General features: G+C 45.7%; 1 protein-coding gene across 1 annotated transcript; it reads left to right on the top strand.

The window, feature by feature from the left end:
• The first annotated feature begins 401 nt into the window (after positions 1 to 401).
• LOC146178474 (uncharacterized) lies at positions 402 to 11,725 on the top strand. Its single transcript, XM_084579978.1, has 6 exons — positions 402 to 471; positions 2,841 to 2,986; positions 4,221 to 4,304; positions 6,623 to 6,661; positions 9,931 to 9,981; positions 11,714 to 11,725. The coding sequence occupies exons 1-6, from the start codon at positions 402 to 404 to the stop codon at positions 11,723 to 11,725; spliced, it is 402 nt and encodes a 133-aa protein (XP_084436104.1).
• Positions 11,726 to 15,642: the final 3,917 nt, after the last annotated feature.

A 15,642-nucleotide genomic window follows, 5' to 3' on the forward strand; every position in this document is an offset into this window, starting at 1 on the left:
GGAACCATTTGTCTCATCGCTTTGCATTCAGCCTGTGCAAGGCAAGAACCAAAACAGAAACGGTTAAAACAGAAAAAAGGAAAGCCATGGCGTCTGCGCTCGCCTTACCGAGGAAATCTTTGCGGTGTCGAAATGGAAATGCGCCGTCATGGAAGCCTGAGTATAGATGTGGACTCAGCTGGATCACCGGCTTTGCGAGAGGGCGTATATAAAGCAAGTAGAGGCCCACACCAGAGCATACAAAGGGACGAACTACACGTGCGTTCTCGCTGCAAAACAGGCCTCGCGGGATCCACTGTTTAAACTCTGCGTCGCAGTGGGGAAGGTACGAGAGCAGCTTCTGGTTTCACTACTGTGGATAAACTCCCTGCTCGCTGTCTTTTGCACCCATCTCAAACAAGATGAGGAATCAACTCGTCGCAGTCGCCGTGATGCTTTGCTGTTTTACATATGCGACGGCAAACGCCAACGGTGAGTGGGAAAATTCTCTTTGATCGTTGAAAGCAAGGGGCTGGGCAAGTTCCTTCTCATCTCCTTGCCAACTGAGCTGTAAAAAATGACGGCTGTCCCACTGTTCGGCATATGTACTTCAATGAAAATATTTAAGTCATATTGAATTTAGATTTAAAAAGGTTTAGGGTAACTGAAGGAAAAGAAGGGCTGTAATGTTGAAACGCTTGTGGAAGAGCAATTCCATGAAATATCTCACACGCGGGAGGATGATGGAACAGAATGTCTCATAAGAAAAGTATAAAAATTTATGTTCTGAAACGAATGGGAATTCTAACCTTCCGATATGGTTAGCATTCGATCCTCATTCATCTTAAACCGTTGCCCGGCAGCGGTGGTGTTTATTGCGATTTGTATTTATCGCTGTAACGACAGCGGGGATTGCAGAAGGGCTAAATTAACTTTTTTTCAGACTGAAACGAATTAAACAGAACTTCTTGTGGAAATTTCCAGTGGTTTACTATAGCCGCAAATCCTTCCGCATTTCAAACAGTGGCCTAATTAGGGTAGAAGGTTAGCCCATGTTACGGCATTATGAAACAGAAGTCTCAGAAATTCGCTCTACGATTCTGATGGCACCTCTCTGGCATCATCCCACGTGCGGAAGGGCCCCGCTTCTTCCAGGGAATGCTCACAGAAAGCCTGAGGAAATCACAGTATAGGGGTTTATATATATGATTAGAAACAGCCTTATCTTGCTTGCACGCTACAGGAGCTTTATCACGTTTGGTTCGCAAATCGTACGCGCTTGTAACTGACAAAATAACAATAAAGGAATATATAGCTGTGAGGAGAACCTACCAACTGCCGCAAAAGAGGAAATCATTAAGGCTCTTGCACTCATTAATTCTGGTCCGTCGGTACTGAGCATCAAAAACAAAGCTGTGTGTTTCATCGGTGCGTTCGTAAAATGTGTTAATAACATGTGTATAGGCTGATGCGCGTGCGTAGATAAAAGGAAACAAAATGACAGTACCAAAGTCGTGCAATCATGTGTCGCACGACTTTGAATGGCTCACCAAACCGATCTTCAGCAGCTGCTCCTACTATTTGGCGACACCTAAATTTGGCAATGAACTGAAGGCTAGGATGCATAGTGCCCCTAAGGGCGTCCCTTCGCGAAATAGGCATGCCGCACGGCCACCTGGCGCAGTGTCCTGTCTTTGTGAGGCTTCACTTCACTCCGTAGATGGCCCAGCTGACGCCATGTATGGAAGCATCCTGTGAAAAAACGTGTCTATGAATTAAGTTGTAATCAAAAAGGCTAATTTAGTTTGGCTTCGTTTGGTTTGTGGGGTTTAACGTCCCAAAGCAACTCAGGCTATGAGAGGCGCCGCAGTGGAGGGCTCTGGAAATTTCGACCACCTGGGGTTCTTTAACGTGCACTGACATCGCACAGCACACGGGCGCCTTGCTTTTCACCTCCATCGAAAAGCTGCCGCCGCGGTCTGGACCCCGCATTCTCGGGCACAGAAGTCGAGCGCCCTACCACTGCGCCACACCAGCGAGGCGGCTGTTTTAGTGGCTACAACAGTATACTATGACAGTCGTGACTTGTTAATAAGAACTTCATTATTATGCCTGGCTGCAACTATTGCAGCGTCAGAAGTTTTCCACATGTATGCCTCTTTCATACATAAGCACGCTGTCTGTAGGCAATGAAACATGCGTAAAAACCATTGGAACCTTGAATAGTGTCGCGTCAATATGGACAGCGATAAGAACAGAATCTCAGAAGGCCTAGCCACGTATTACATTATCTGTATTTCCAGTGCAGTTTACAAGATGAACCCTAATATTAGGCTCAAATGAGGCTTCATATGGCTTTTGTGGCTTCATGGTTTACAGTGCGAATTTGCCAGTCGATGTGCTTTAAATGTTTCTGTATTGCATCAATGATGTAAGGAAACCTCCTTCTGCAGTTTGTGCCAGGTTGAACGATGCATTCAGCAGCTTCAAGTCGACTGGATGCCGATATGTAATAGCGGTTTGCGGGGTGTGGAAAGTACTAGAAGTGAAATTCATGAGTCGGCATCAAGCGTATGATAGATCACAAGATGCGGCAGGTTTCAGAATATTTTTTCGGGCATAATAGAGATTAAAATAACCAGCCAGCTTGTAGCTCGTAAAATTACGTTTTATTTAAACGTGTCCACTATTTTACCTGAAGACAGACCTCATCCAGAATAGAATTAATTTTTCTGATGTTTGGCTATTGGCGATTTGTCATTTCGGACGATCCGGTTTATAGAGGTTTGTTCGACAACCGCAGCTTTCATGTTAACAATCGAGGTCCGACTGTGTAAAATTATCTCTAATTTTATGTGCAGTGGAAGCCGTGCTCGAGCAACTGAAGCAACTGGTTCGTGATTTCATACCCGACCAGGCTACGGCACAGCAGTACATTGACAAGATAGATACGGCGCGCGAATGTCTTGGCATTGCAAAAGACATTAACCCGGCTGTAATCAAGCAGGTAAGCAAAACGCTTTCATCCTTCCAATGCACGAAATACTCTATATGACTGTAATAAAGCTTAAGATAAAAAAACAACCGATAAATTGTGTGCTGAAAGGCCAGCTCGAATATGAGGCAGCAACGAATCCTGCCTCATATGTCACTTGGACGCAGGGACCTCATCATCGCTCACTTCTGGACTTCATAAAATCAGCCAACCTTTTTTCATTCATTTAATCATTTATTTATCCTTCATATCATACCCTAGTGATGCCCTGGGGCAATAAATATCGATTTTAAAAATATTGTGTGGATGTTTTGCACTTGGGGTAGCGGAAATCTTAACACCCTGGGAAGGTGTGAGGTGATCATGCCTGCCAGGTTGCTAAGTAGCTCTGGTTTGGTATATGGGATGCATTGCAGCGTCAATGCCCTCAACTCTAGTGTCCCATTTCAAACTCTAGTGAATGTCTTTTGCTGAAAACGCTGTCGTAGCAGTGTGCAGCGACCCCTCCCGACTACTAAGGCATGACCCCATGGCGTGCACGGAATCATGGGTGTGGAATAAGCAAGGAGAAAAGAGGGTAGACGGAAAGTGAACATAAAGCCATATCTTTTGTCAAATCTATAAAACTGATTACTTTCGAGACGAAAAACATCACATCACATCAATGAGCATTTATTTCAGCAACAGAGTCTGCAGGTGGTGAAAAAGGGCGGTGGAGAAAAAGCTGCGAGTTTCACAGCTTGCCAAAAGCTCCGCCCGCCCCTTGAGCTATGACAGGCTATAGTAAATGTAAAAAAACACACAGATGTACGGTGTGTGAACGAAAAAGATTCGCAATTTTTGTAAATTTATACAAATTTTGACCGCTATTCGGAATGTCACTGCCATACCAGTACAGAAAGACATCAGGGTGACAGGGGTGACCACGCATCGTGGCCATGGACACATCTGGCTTGACGGTCAGCTTTCTTTATTCTTGGCGCCGATGACTGGGTATATAACGGTAGTGAAAGTTATTGCTAAATGTTAGCGCGCTTTACTTGGAAACGAACATAACGGAAGTGATTAGCTCTGTGAAGGCAGCCAAGCGTTAATTATCGCACCCTGTGATTAAACAATGACATGCTACTTTTCGGGTAGCCCGAATGTAGTCAGTAGGAATTGGCGTTCAGCCTTCGGCAGCGACGCACGCCAGACAAGAAATAACGTTGGAAGCTCCATGAATCTTTGCTTTATCCGTGTCCAGTTTGCTGACGGCCTCATTCCCACGGTTACCGAATGTGGTGGCAAGTTCATGGGTATTGCGGACAAAGCTGAAAAAGAAGAAAAGGTAAGTGTCCGACTACAATCAACACCTTGTCATCCCAAATTGACACTGCGATTCCAGCACTGCCCATTGCGCACACAACTTTCTTGTTGTGCACAATACAGACATCCAAATTGAGTAATTACAAAGGTGTCATTTCAGAGCCTTTCTTGGTTGCCCCAGTGCACGAGTAGTGCCGTGACCGCAATATCAGTTCGATGTGCGCGCGCGTGGCCCTCCTTGAATGCGTTAAAGCAGTGGTTTTCAAACCTTTCGGCAAGAAAGTCGGATCTTATATATACTGAGATAGGGATAGTATGAATATGAATTAAGTTATTAAAGTGAGCAAAATGTTTCTATGGAAAGTAATGACGACCGTCAGACATAAACTGCTATTTTCGCTTTACAGAAAATTCGCTGTGAAGGTTTCGCCGAGCAGACTCCGTACGATGAGTTTTCATTTTCTCTACTGCTTGAGTTGAGAAATGGTGCATTGTTTTACATCAGGCTGTCTTTGCTTCATTTGAGCAGCATAAAATGATGGCATGAGAAACGCAGAACTGGTTGCACTTTATGTAGGACTGTATTTCTGTAAACGTATACTTCGATGACTAGAATACCCAAACCACGTTATGACACCTTCTACGGGGGTTAAGTCGCGTCTCCATTGAACCGCATGGCATTCTGTGCACCAAGCAGCCTTCATAAAGTTTTTGTTTTCAGAAATGTCACTGCGATGCGTAGTGTATTAAAATCAGGTAAACGGCTCTTTGTTCGTGGAAACTTGCGCAAGAATAGTTTGGCGCTTGTAGTGATTGAAAAGCCTAAACTGCAATCGCACATTGATTCACAATCTATATTCGATGACTGACAGTTTCGTGTTGAGTTTTCGTAGAAAGTTTCAGAAAAGCAGGCAGCATAGTAACATGATGAGGGTCATTTTACAACTTCCTTTTGCAGGTTCCAAACAAGTTATCGTTTGAGGTTTTATCTAACTTGTTTCTTCGCTGCCTTTAAATTGTGCGTTGACGCGTGCGATGGACATTAGTAATTCGGCGACTAGCGAGCACGTTTGCTGCTATCGCCGCCGCCGAATTATTGAGCTAGTTTAAGGGCTCATGTCAGCCTATGGGGTAAAGAGTTTATTACAGTTAATTTCTAGCCCCCCTCAGTTGTGTCTACGGCCTTGTCAATACCACGTGACAAGAGCGCGCATTCCACAGCGCTCAGCGTGAGTATGAATCATCTGTAACCTGATTTATTAATCTATTTCACCGTGTGGTCTGGTGTCTCGACAAATGAAGTAGAGCCGCCACAAATGAGAGCAATGCACCGAAGGTGAAACTGCCTCTAACAGCTTTATAGTCACTAATCTAGTGAGCATGCCGCTATACTTCTTACAGTAAATGGTTTGGTTTGGTTTGTGCGGTGTAACGTTCCAAAGTGACTCCGACTATGAGAAACGCCGCAGTGAAGGACTCCGGAAATTTCTACCACATGAGGTTCTTTAACTTGCACTGACATCGCACAGCACACGGATGCCTTGCTTTCCGCCTGCATCGAAAAGTGATCGCCGAGGCCGGGATTCGGTCCCGAATCCTTAGGCCCGTTTCACATGATGCGATTTTTGCCCTGCGACGCTGCGATTCTCGTCGGTCTAGCCGCAGAGCGAGCGTCACTCCAGCCGCAGAGGCGTTTCCAACAGGTTGGAATTCAGTCGCAGCGTTGGCGCAGTCGTTCTGCGACTGACCAATGAGGAGCCGAGGAGCATCGCGACGTCATGTGACGTACGGTAACGTTCAACGGGCTGGCACGCCCAGTATCGAAGGAGAGCGCGCGCCCCCATAAAACACCCCTGTTTTCAGTCCGAGTGGTTTCATTCGGCGCAGCAACGCGCTTTTTGTACGCTGAAAGACTGCACGTTTTCATAAATACGTATGAATTGTCACTTAGAATCTAAAAATACACCAGAGTATATAAATCAAACACGCTCTGCGTACGCGTTTTCTACAAAACATCAAACAACCTTGACGGTATCTCTCACCGAATTCGCACGCGGGTTCGTTGCATGTGAAAGCGCTGTGTGAAATCGCACTGCGGCGTCACCGACTGCATCGAAAATTTTCGCTGCAGTCACAGCATGTGAAACGGGCCTTAGGCACAGTAGTAGAGCGCCCTAACCACTGCGCCACCCCGGCGGAGGTCTTATAATAAACGTAAACTGCTTTACAATGTCGCAACGGAAGGTAATGAATACTGGAACTCGGGTATAAAAACCAATGCGAGAAACGAATCGTTTCACCTCATACAACCTCAACCAAAATTATTTCGCTCAATTTCAGATGAAGGCCTGCTTCCAAGAAAAGGCGGACAAATTCAAGGTAAGTTTCTTTAGCTCCTATAGTCGCAGGGTGTGTTTAGCAGAGAGAGAACGGGCCGACATTTTAGTTGGGACATCGATTAAGTATTTACTTGTTGTCGTCGGGCAATCTTGTACACAACTTGTACACGAGATTGTACACAACTTGTACACAACTTCTACACAATTTTGTACACAAGATTTTAGCGAAGTGCCAGTTGTGGACCAGTTTTGAATTATACACTGAATAGAAATCTGCAGTCCCGCAAAAACTCAAAGTGGTAACCGCTACGTTCAGTAGGCAATTCTCACGAACGATACTGTCGCAACGTTTATGTACGCCATGACTGTCCGCGTAAAGAAACACTTATTACGTGGCTTTATGCTTCTCAAGCATCAAGCTTATGCCTGTTGTGACTCTTGTTGGAAACCTGAAAATAGTGATTTGAAAATTACGAATGACCGCTGAGAAAGTCACTTTGAATATAGACCTTATTCACAATCAGATTTAGCGGGCGCGCTAGACATGGCAACCTTGTATTACTGCAGCAGCCATAACGTTGCGCAGTTCGAAACTAAGAACTCTTAAATGTTTCAGGAGACTTCCGCCATTTGCATATTATACTTATGATTTTGAAGTCCAAGCAAATGTGACGGTTGCTGCTACAAATGCAGTAACTCTCATGACGCTAACGTCGCCACAGATCTGCTTTGTGCTGCTGGAGGTGGCTAGCAGTAACCACTGTCGGATCGCCGGATTTCTGCCAGCAGTCACTCGGTACTGCGTACACCTACGCTGATTGTGATCACTGCTCAGGTTTTACCATGAGGTGATCATGGGACAGGCAAATCAAAACACACCGGACACAATTTACACGCCTTAGGAAACAGCTTACCTTTCTGTGCCCAACAGTGCAGCAGTTGTTCACAATGACGCATCGAACTCTTCACTAGGGGCACACATCGTAGATTACGCACAGAATTTATTCGGCTGCAGTGATGCATCATGCCTCCAAAAAAAAAAAAAGAGAAAAGTTCAACGCTGCTGAACCGAATGTGGAGCGAAAGCATTAGCTACGTGTGACCGAGCGATCTTCTTCCTCTTCGTCTTCTTCGTCTTCTCCTTCGCCTTCTTTTTCTTCTTCTTCGTCTTCTTCTTCTTTTCGTGGCAACGCCTCTTCACGACGTAGCTATGACTCTTGACGACGTAGTTGCGGCCACTTAAGGTCTCGAAAATATACCGCAGTGTAGCTTTCGCTACAAAAGAAAATGAACATGACCGCTAAGCTACACCAGCCTCTAGCGTCTTCATACTGCACCCTACAGCGCCAACACGGCAGCCATTCGCGTGCGTATGCAAGCGGTCACACGCTGGAATCCCTCACCAGGCTGATTAATCGAGGCGTAGCACTGCTCACACACTGTCTTTTTGCCGACGGAATCAAGACTTGCTCTAAGAACACACGTCTCTACAAGACATCACCCATGTCGACCCGCGTCGCGGTCTCTCTCGCTTGCTCTCTGCCGGCGCTGCCTTAGCCTGTCCTCGGAGTGGGTTGGTGACGTCATCTCCTGCGCCTGCACAAATCTAGAATAATGATCATGGTGTTTTGCGCCGTGACGTTACGTAAATAAGCTCCACAGACTGAGTTTGTGGACGGTAAATCCCAATCGACCAATCAGTGCATTTCATGTTTCAAAAGAAGCATCAATTAGACGCCTAGATATCAATTATATTTTCTTAGAGCTGGACAAAAATTTCATTTTCTTTATTTTACCCCCAGGATTTCAACATTAAAGAAGGGAGAGAGAGAGAGAGAGAGAGAGAGAGAAAACTTTTAATGAGCATAATAATCAGTAAGAATTCGCAGGAGCTGGGTGGTCGGTGCCCCTAGTCCAGGGCTCCGCTGGCAGCAGCTGACTTGCGGACTAGCTGGATAATCCAGGCTTGCTGGTCCAGGTTGTCGCTGGTCAGGGCCGCCTCCCACTGCTCGTGTGTCGGGCATGGCACTATTAACGTTGGGTCAGGTTTGTCCTGGCATTCCCAAGAGATGTGATAGAGTGTGGGGCTTTCACCGCACCAAGGACAGTAACTCGTGTATTTTGTTGGGCTTATCTTATTTAAAATGTGAAGATTAGGAAATGTGTTTGTATTTTTCTCCAGTCTATAGCGTCCGAGGAAGGAAGTTGTTTGTGTGGTGGTGAGAAAATTCTTCTTTCTAACCGTAGGTGTTCCAGCCTGTCGCCGTAGGGTCCTAGGAGAGGGGTGGGGTAGGGATGGAGATCCGCCCGGTTTGTGAGAGCTCGGGCGGGATCAAGTCAACAAGTTACAGAGAAAGCGCGATAACAGACGATTATGTTGAAAATAGCTAGGCACGAAAATGCAATAAGAAGACAATATAGGCATGGCGAAGTAATTAAAATATACAAAATAGAAACTTCTGAAATATAATCAACGTGTTGGGGGAAACAACAGATAACATTTACTTGGATTTTATCAGTGCGATTATTTAGTTATAAAAGGGGCAGGAGCGGTGATACAGGCAGCTGTCCGAGAAAGATGGTTTTATTCATGGCATGATTTAAGAAGGAATAGCAAAAGCAGGTCACTCTTCTGCAGTGGGGAACAGAGAGTTCTTAATTGTGGTCTATGTGAGGTGAGTGGAAAGATGTTTCTTTTTGTACAGGTGGCCTTCAGGTGAGAGTTGCGGCAAAAAATGTTTTGGCAAAACAAAATGCTTGAAAGCTTAAAGCGAGCAGCCGTTAACTGAAGCTCAAGATTGGGTTTCACGTGTGGTACACTTGCCGTCCGACTTCCAACGATGAAACAGACGCCAGATTTTGCAATGCCTCCATGTCATTAGAAGTGGAAGCCTGGAATTTCAGAAGATTGGAGAATATATTTTACGGCCGTCGTACAAGTTTCGCGCGGCAAATTATGGGGCATTGGATTGCTTTTTGGCTCGTGTTTAGGCCTGCAGTCAAAGGCGACGTTCTCGCATGAGGACGCGTGCTGCTACCGATCACGGCTCTACTCAGGAGGTGTGTTCGTTGACCGTGTAGCTATGCACGGTCTTTACTGTTCACTGATAATTCATGTGTGTTACTGATTGGTGAGACATAATTTCATATCTGTCTAAACCTGAATAACAGCTTGAGCGCGCCATATTCATAGACAGTTAAAGCTTGCGGTTCTGCCCTTTTAACAACGTCACATACTTCCGGGCAGAACAACATGAGCAAAAAAACCCCAATGCCTGACCCTAAAATTGCTTTGTCTCTTAAACGCAGGCTTCCAGTGGAATGACGCCGGCGGAAATTGAAATGTTTGACAAAACAGGGGTAAGTTCGTTAATTACTGCGTTGACAACTACGCTAGCCTTTGTATTATTTGCTGCAGCCTGTGATCTTTTCGTAACACCAACAGTTTGCACAATACATGGCACGCGCTATCTATAATAGCAGTGATAAGCGATAAGTTCGATTTTTTGTTTTATTCGAGAAGTTTGTCATAAGGCATAAGTTGTGAAAGGGGGATTGGAATGCAGGAGATAGAAAGTTAAAAGAAGGAGTGAAGTCCAGTTTCGCTGAGGTAGTCACAGAGGTTGGCGGTGTAGTGTTTGTCCATTGTCAGTGCCGACCGAGTAGTCGACAATAAGAAAGGGCCATTTCTTTACGTAGTTTGCGATGCAAATGATCCTTCTGAATTTTTGATAGGAGGTGGGGTAAACCTTCTATTAGTTGGGCAAGGAGGCTATAGTTTAGGTTAACTCTCATTATATGGCTGCAGTATGAAACTGATGGCACTGAACACCAAACGTATATCTTCAGGGCTAAATTTTGTGCACAGTTCAATTTGAAAAATGAATTCATAAGTATGCCTAGATAGCCATGTTGGTAATAGTCCATCATAAGATGGTTGGTTTGGTTTGTGGGGTTTAGCGTCCCTAAGCAACTTAGACTATGAGAGACGCCGTAGTGGAGAACTCCGGAAATTTCGACCACCTGGGGTTCTTTAACGTGTACTGACATCGCACAGCACACGGGCGTCTTGCTCTTCGCCTCCATCGAAAAGCGGCCGCCGAGACCAGGATTCGATCCCGCGTCCTTGGGAACAGTAGTCGAGCACCGTAACCACTGCGCCACCCCGGCAGGGTGCCATCATGAAATAAAAGCAGCCCACGTGAAGAGCAAATAATTAAAATACTTAAAAATAACTAGCGATGAAATAGCAGTGGGGTAAAGCGCAGAAGCGCGCGCAATATCAGTCTGGCACTCCAATTAACACTGGCATTAACGCATAAAAGCACATATGTCCGCAAGTCTCGAACGAAAAAAATATATATATAAAAGAATGACTGTTTAAAGGCAGCGTGTCAGAGCCCCCGTCGGGTTCATTCGGGCCTATAACAAGTGGCTATAGATCTCAAGAGATAAGAAATGTAGAAACAGGATATTTTAGCTCGCTTCGACAAGGTCACTGAGCCTTGCAGAATCTTAGAGTACTTGCCGCTCAAATTATGCGCTAAGGCTCTGTTACGAGCTCTCTGTAAATTGCCGAACGTTCGGGCCACCACTCGTCCTGTAGACGCAACAAGGAAAATGTGAAAGTGCTGCCGTACACTCTAAAAATGCTGTGAAATTATTACATGTCAAACTGGGCATTTCATTAATAACGCGACAACGCGACTCTTTAGTGTCATGTAAGAGCACTAGATAGCACGAGGAATCAAGTGTAATTTATCAAGTATGCCTTGAATGAACACATTTGCTCAGGCGTGTCGAAGGCAACCAAGTCTGAAAAAACTCTGAAGTGGAATAGATTGCGAACCCTTCTAGCCGTAACTGCGTTACCGTGCACTGTGTGCGGCTTTATTATAGCGAAGATGGCTATTATCTCATGAAGGTCTTTGCGCTTTCGCTACAATTTTTTGCGAAAAGGGCGAAATAATTTCCGTCCAATTAAAAGATCCTTCCCAGTTGCTTTATTTTCTCTTTCATAGCAGTCTTCTTCCTTAGCATGTGTCACCAACTACACTTTGAATGTGCCCTTTTGAGAAATGCAATGTTATAGGTCGCTCTGTGAAGAGGGGCATTGTGTTGGCTCACAAACACTTCGGTATATTTGGCTGCAAGCAAAAACAAACATATATAAGTCCTACGCGCAATATATTTAGGATTACTTAACGGGAAAATGTTTTCATAAAGAGCTGAAACCTTCATTCCTGCTAGCGGCAGGTGACGCGTGAAGCGGACTGAAAGCAAATGTTTCGAACACCGATACCATTTCATCATTGTACACTGCGCATTCTCGCTTCCCTCGTAGTTGCAGTCAATCACAGGCTTCGTTACAAGTGAACACGCCATTCTAGCATATTGACCATGTGACGACTTCCTGCTATGTGTTCTTAACCTTTGATATCCCATTCCAGCTTTGGCTAGTAGAAGCCATATTGTAAAATGGAGTATTACTCATTAGCGCCCAGTTGAGTGCTGCCATACGGTTGCAAAAAATCTATACAAAAATATATACAAGAAATATAACCCGAAACCAGAGCCTTTCGAGGGCAGTCGCTCTTCCAGCTGAGCTAACCAGGACGACCAGCATACCATACTGCATGACGATAGCATATCCAGCTTGAAGGATTCTCCGAAATCTTTGAACCAGTAATATTAATAACTATAGTAAACTAATGGCGTACAAACATCCCACATGTGATGGCTTCAAATTTTAGGATGAAATAACCTATAGAAAGATAATAAATATGAAGGAAAATGCTGACCACAGTCTTATTATCCCCTGTTTCGTACCTTATAATGGCTGCTCCAGGCATGTATTTCGAAAGCGTCGGTAATCCCACAATTGTTATGTGCTTTGCTTATTGAACAATTTTATTTTTCGTTCCAGCAATGCATCCAGGATAAAGTAAAAATGTGAAGCCGGACTTGCCAGAAGCTCCAAGATTTATTTTACAGCTTGTAGATCAAAGCTGACGGCACCCCAGCATCGCTGTCAGTGGACGCCGACTGAAATAAAGTATGCGTTAGAAACGTCTGAAAGTGTGACTGTGTCATCGAAGCAACACACAGTTAACCTAGCGAGGACAGATGGGTGGATATTGAGTGAAACTCAGTCAAGCGGAACATTATCGAAATAAAATTAGATAGAAGCCCTTAGCATCGCCTACGCATAAGAATGCGAAAGCATATATACTCATTGTGCCCACAGCATACCTGCAAATGTATTTTAAATGTTGAAATGCCTTCGTGGGAATGAAACGTTCATGTATGCGTATGTCTCACGCACTAGACCAGCGATAATCGGGCACTCTCGTAGCAAAGCGGCAAGAGTTTTCTAGTTCTCATGGCTTAGTAGGAAGACAAAGTCGGGTTTGTTTGAGGAGGAGGAGGAGGAGGAGGAGGAGGAGGGAAAACTTTATTTAATAAAAATGTAAACACTCCCAGGAGGACCTCTTAGTCCAGGAGCCCTCTGGCTGTTCCTTCTAGCTTAGCCCGCTCGACCAGCCGTAACTGATATGCAGGTTGCGTGGCTAGAAGGGCAGCCTCCCAGGAGGAGGGGGTGGGGTGTTTGACGGGAGGAACGCGGATGGGATGTGGGCATTCCCATAAGTAATGGTAGAGGGTGGGTGGGGTGGCGTTGCATGTGGTGCAGTATGGTGGGATGTCCGTGGGGTGAAATATGTGGGCAAATTGAGGAGATGGAAACGAATGTGTTTGGAGCTGTCGCCAGTACGTGCTGTCGATGTGAGAAAGCGTGTGATGTGGTGGCGGGTACGTGGCACGGCAACGACGATAGTAGTGAACAATTGTAGTGTAGTCAAGAGGTTCGATGGGGGTGTATAATAAAGGTTTGGGGAGGACATCCACCGGCGCCCGGAAGCTTAGTTCTCGGGCAAACGCATGAGCGCGCTCATTTCCGAGGATGTCCTCATGCCCAGGAACCCATGGGATGGTGATGGTATCGGGAGGGGTAGGTAGAGTAGCTAATATTTTAGCAGATGTGTGTGGGAGTGTTCCTCGCAGTAGATATCTGTATGCTGTTTGGGAGTCTGTGCATATTGTGGTGTGCTGATCGAGTCTGCAACTGATTGATGTGTGTAATTCGAGTGTAATGGCCAAGCATTCGGCCTCGGCGATGCTAGTGCAGTGGATGGAGGCGGCATTGAGGTTTTATGTTTGTTCATTCTCAGCGCACTTTCTTCATTGTCGAGGGGGAGATCGTTGCTGAACGATGTCGCCATGCAGCGATGACTTCGTCATCACTTGGGTAGCAGAGGTGTCGAGTGGGAGGCGGATGAGGCTGAACAGTATCGAAAGAGGTCATCATCGCCTTGTGTCAGTGCAGCAGGTGGTCTCGCTTTTGGCGCTTGCCTTCGGTCTGTGGTTGGCGGTAGTCCCCTCTTCCGACGGCCGGTGCTCCCTGTCCTGGTTTCGCTTTTGCCGCATTGCCCCGACTACCTAAAGAACGCCGAGGGCGCCATCCCAGCGGAGATGATGTCGCTTTGTTAGCAGCTAGCGCTGATCTCTTCGCACGTCTAGCCGCATTTGTTTGGTCTTGTTCTTCTCTACGCCGTTTCTGTGCCTCTTCGGAGTTGAAGCCTGCCCTGTGTAGACGGCTTTTAGACGGCTTGTAGACGGTTCATATCCATCGCGCACCCAGTTTACACGACTGACATGGCAGCTAGTGATTGTGCGACACGGGTGAAAACCTCCTCTTTTCTAAATTTTCAACGATATACGGTGCATCGCGTGCACGGAATCCCTTTGCCCCCGGCTGTCCCATTCCAGTGCGCCGAGGTTTGCCATTATCACTCGACTGCATTATCTTTCCCCTCTGCTGTGCCGTCCATCTGCGCGACGAAGCCATCTTCTTCGGGTTCCATTAAGCGTTAACGACAACAGAGGAATTTTGGCATAATGGTACTAGTAAGGCTGTTGCATTAAAATGACCAAAAATATTTAGCTTCACACAAGTGGTAACTCTATGATCTGCAGGCAGGTCCACAAACACAGAAGCAGGTGATCTCGACGTGCAAGGAAGAGAACGCCGAAGTATTGTCTTGGTGGCTCGGCGGCATTCTTCCAATGTTTTTGTGTCAATTCTATTCTCCTTGAAGCTGGAAACGTATTCTGAAATTGTCCGCTGGGAGGACATGCTCACTTTGGTCCACGCCAAATTATTGAAGCCCAACATGTGGAACGGACGGAGGCTTATGGGACGACAGCTGTCCAATCATTCCAGTTACATTACCCCGACTGAAACTGGTTCTGATATTTGAACAAGAATTGTAGCGCGAAAGTAAACACTGCGAGACATGTAGATGCAACGGAGTTAGACTTCGTCAAGGCGGAATTGCAAAGAAATAATGAATAGGGCAATGTAATAGCCTTGGTAGCTCCCACAGCAGTCAATGTATTGCACATCTTATTTTACAAAGTTATATTATCATAGATCTAACTTCAAAGAATCACAAATAAGTCCAACGGTAATTCAGCGCCAAATATATTGACATACAGTGATTCTCGGATTTAATTTTGTGACAGATGTCAGGAGGATTGCGCGGCTGAACGGAAAGTCACTGGGGACAGAAAGGGTGTCCCTTTGAATCTGATTCACTCCTCTCCACCAGAAACCTAGCAAGGACAGTCGAAGGCAACATGAGGGCAAAAGAGGAGGACGAGAAAAAAAGCCCGATAGGAAGACGTTCGTCTGCAGCGCTCCTAGCGGTCACTTCACAAACATCGAGTAAGGGTAAAAGAGACGGGGTAGGCATGGGTATCGCTTCCTTTATCTCCTGCCAACGTGTCAGAAATAGCATGTGAAAGTAATCCAGTTGCAATAAGTGACTTACGAATTGGTTCATCAGTAGCGGTGCGTGAGCAGTATTTTTCGAAGCCGTGTTGGAATACGAAACGCCCTGCTCCGGGAACGAATACGAGTAATTTTTTTTCACAAAGTGAATCAGTAGGAAACTCATAACG

Source organism: Amblyomma maculatum, chromosome 9, assembly GCF_055883805.1.
Source record: "Amblyomma maculatum isolate TAMU_Amacu chromosome 9, ASM5588380v1, whole genome shotgun sequence".
Lineage (NCBI taxonomy): Eukaryota > Metazoa > Arthropoda > Arachnida > Ixodida > Ixodidae > Amblyomma > Amblyomma maculatum.

Excerpts from the sequence above, each read along its gene's own strand:
- LOC146178474 (XM_084579978.1), top strand. The coding sequence starts at position 402 with ATGAGGAATCAACTCGTCGCAGTCGCCGTGATGCTTTGCTGTTTTACA. Across the intron at positions 2,987-4,220 it reads ACCCGGCTGTAATCAAGCAG|TTTGCTGACGGCCTCATTCC; the intron begins GTAAGCAAAACG and ends ATCCGTGTCCAG. Across the intron at positions 6,662-9,930 it reads AAAAGGCGGACAAATTCAAG|GCTTCCAGTGGAATGACGCC; the intron begins GTAAGTTTCTTT and ends TCTTAAACGCAG.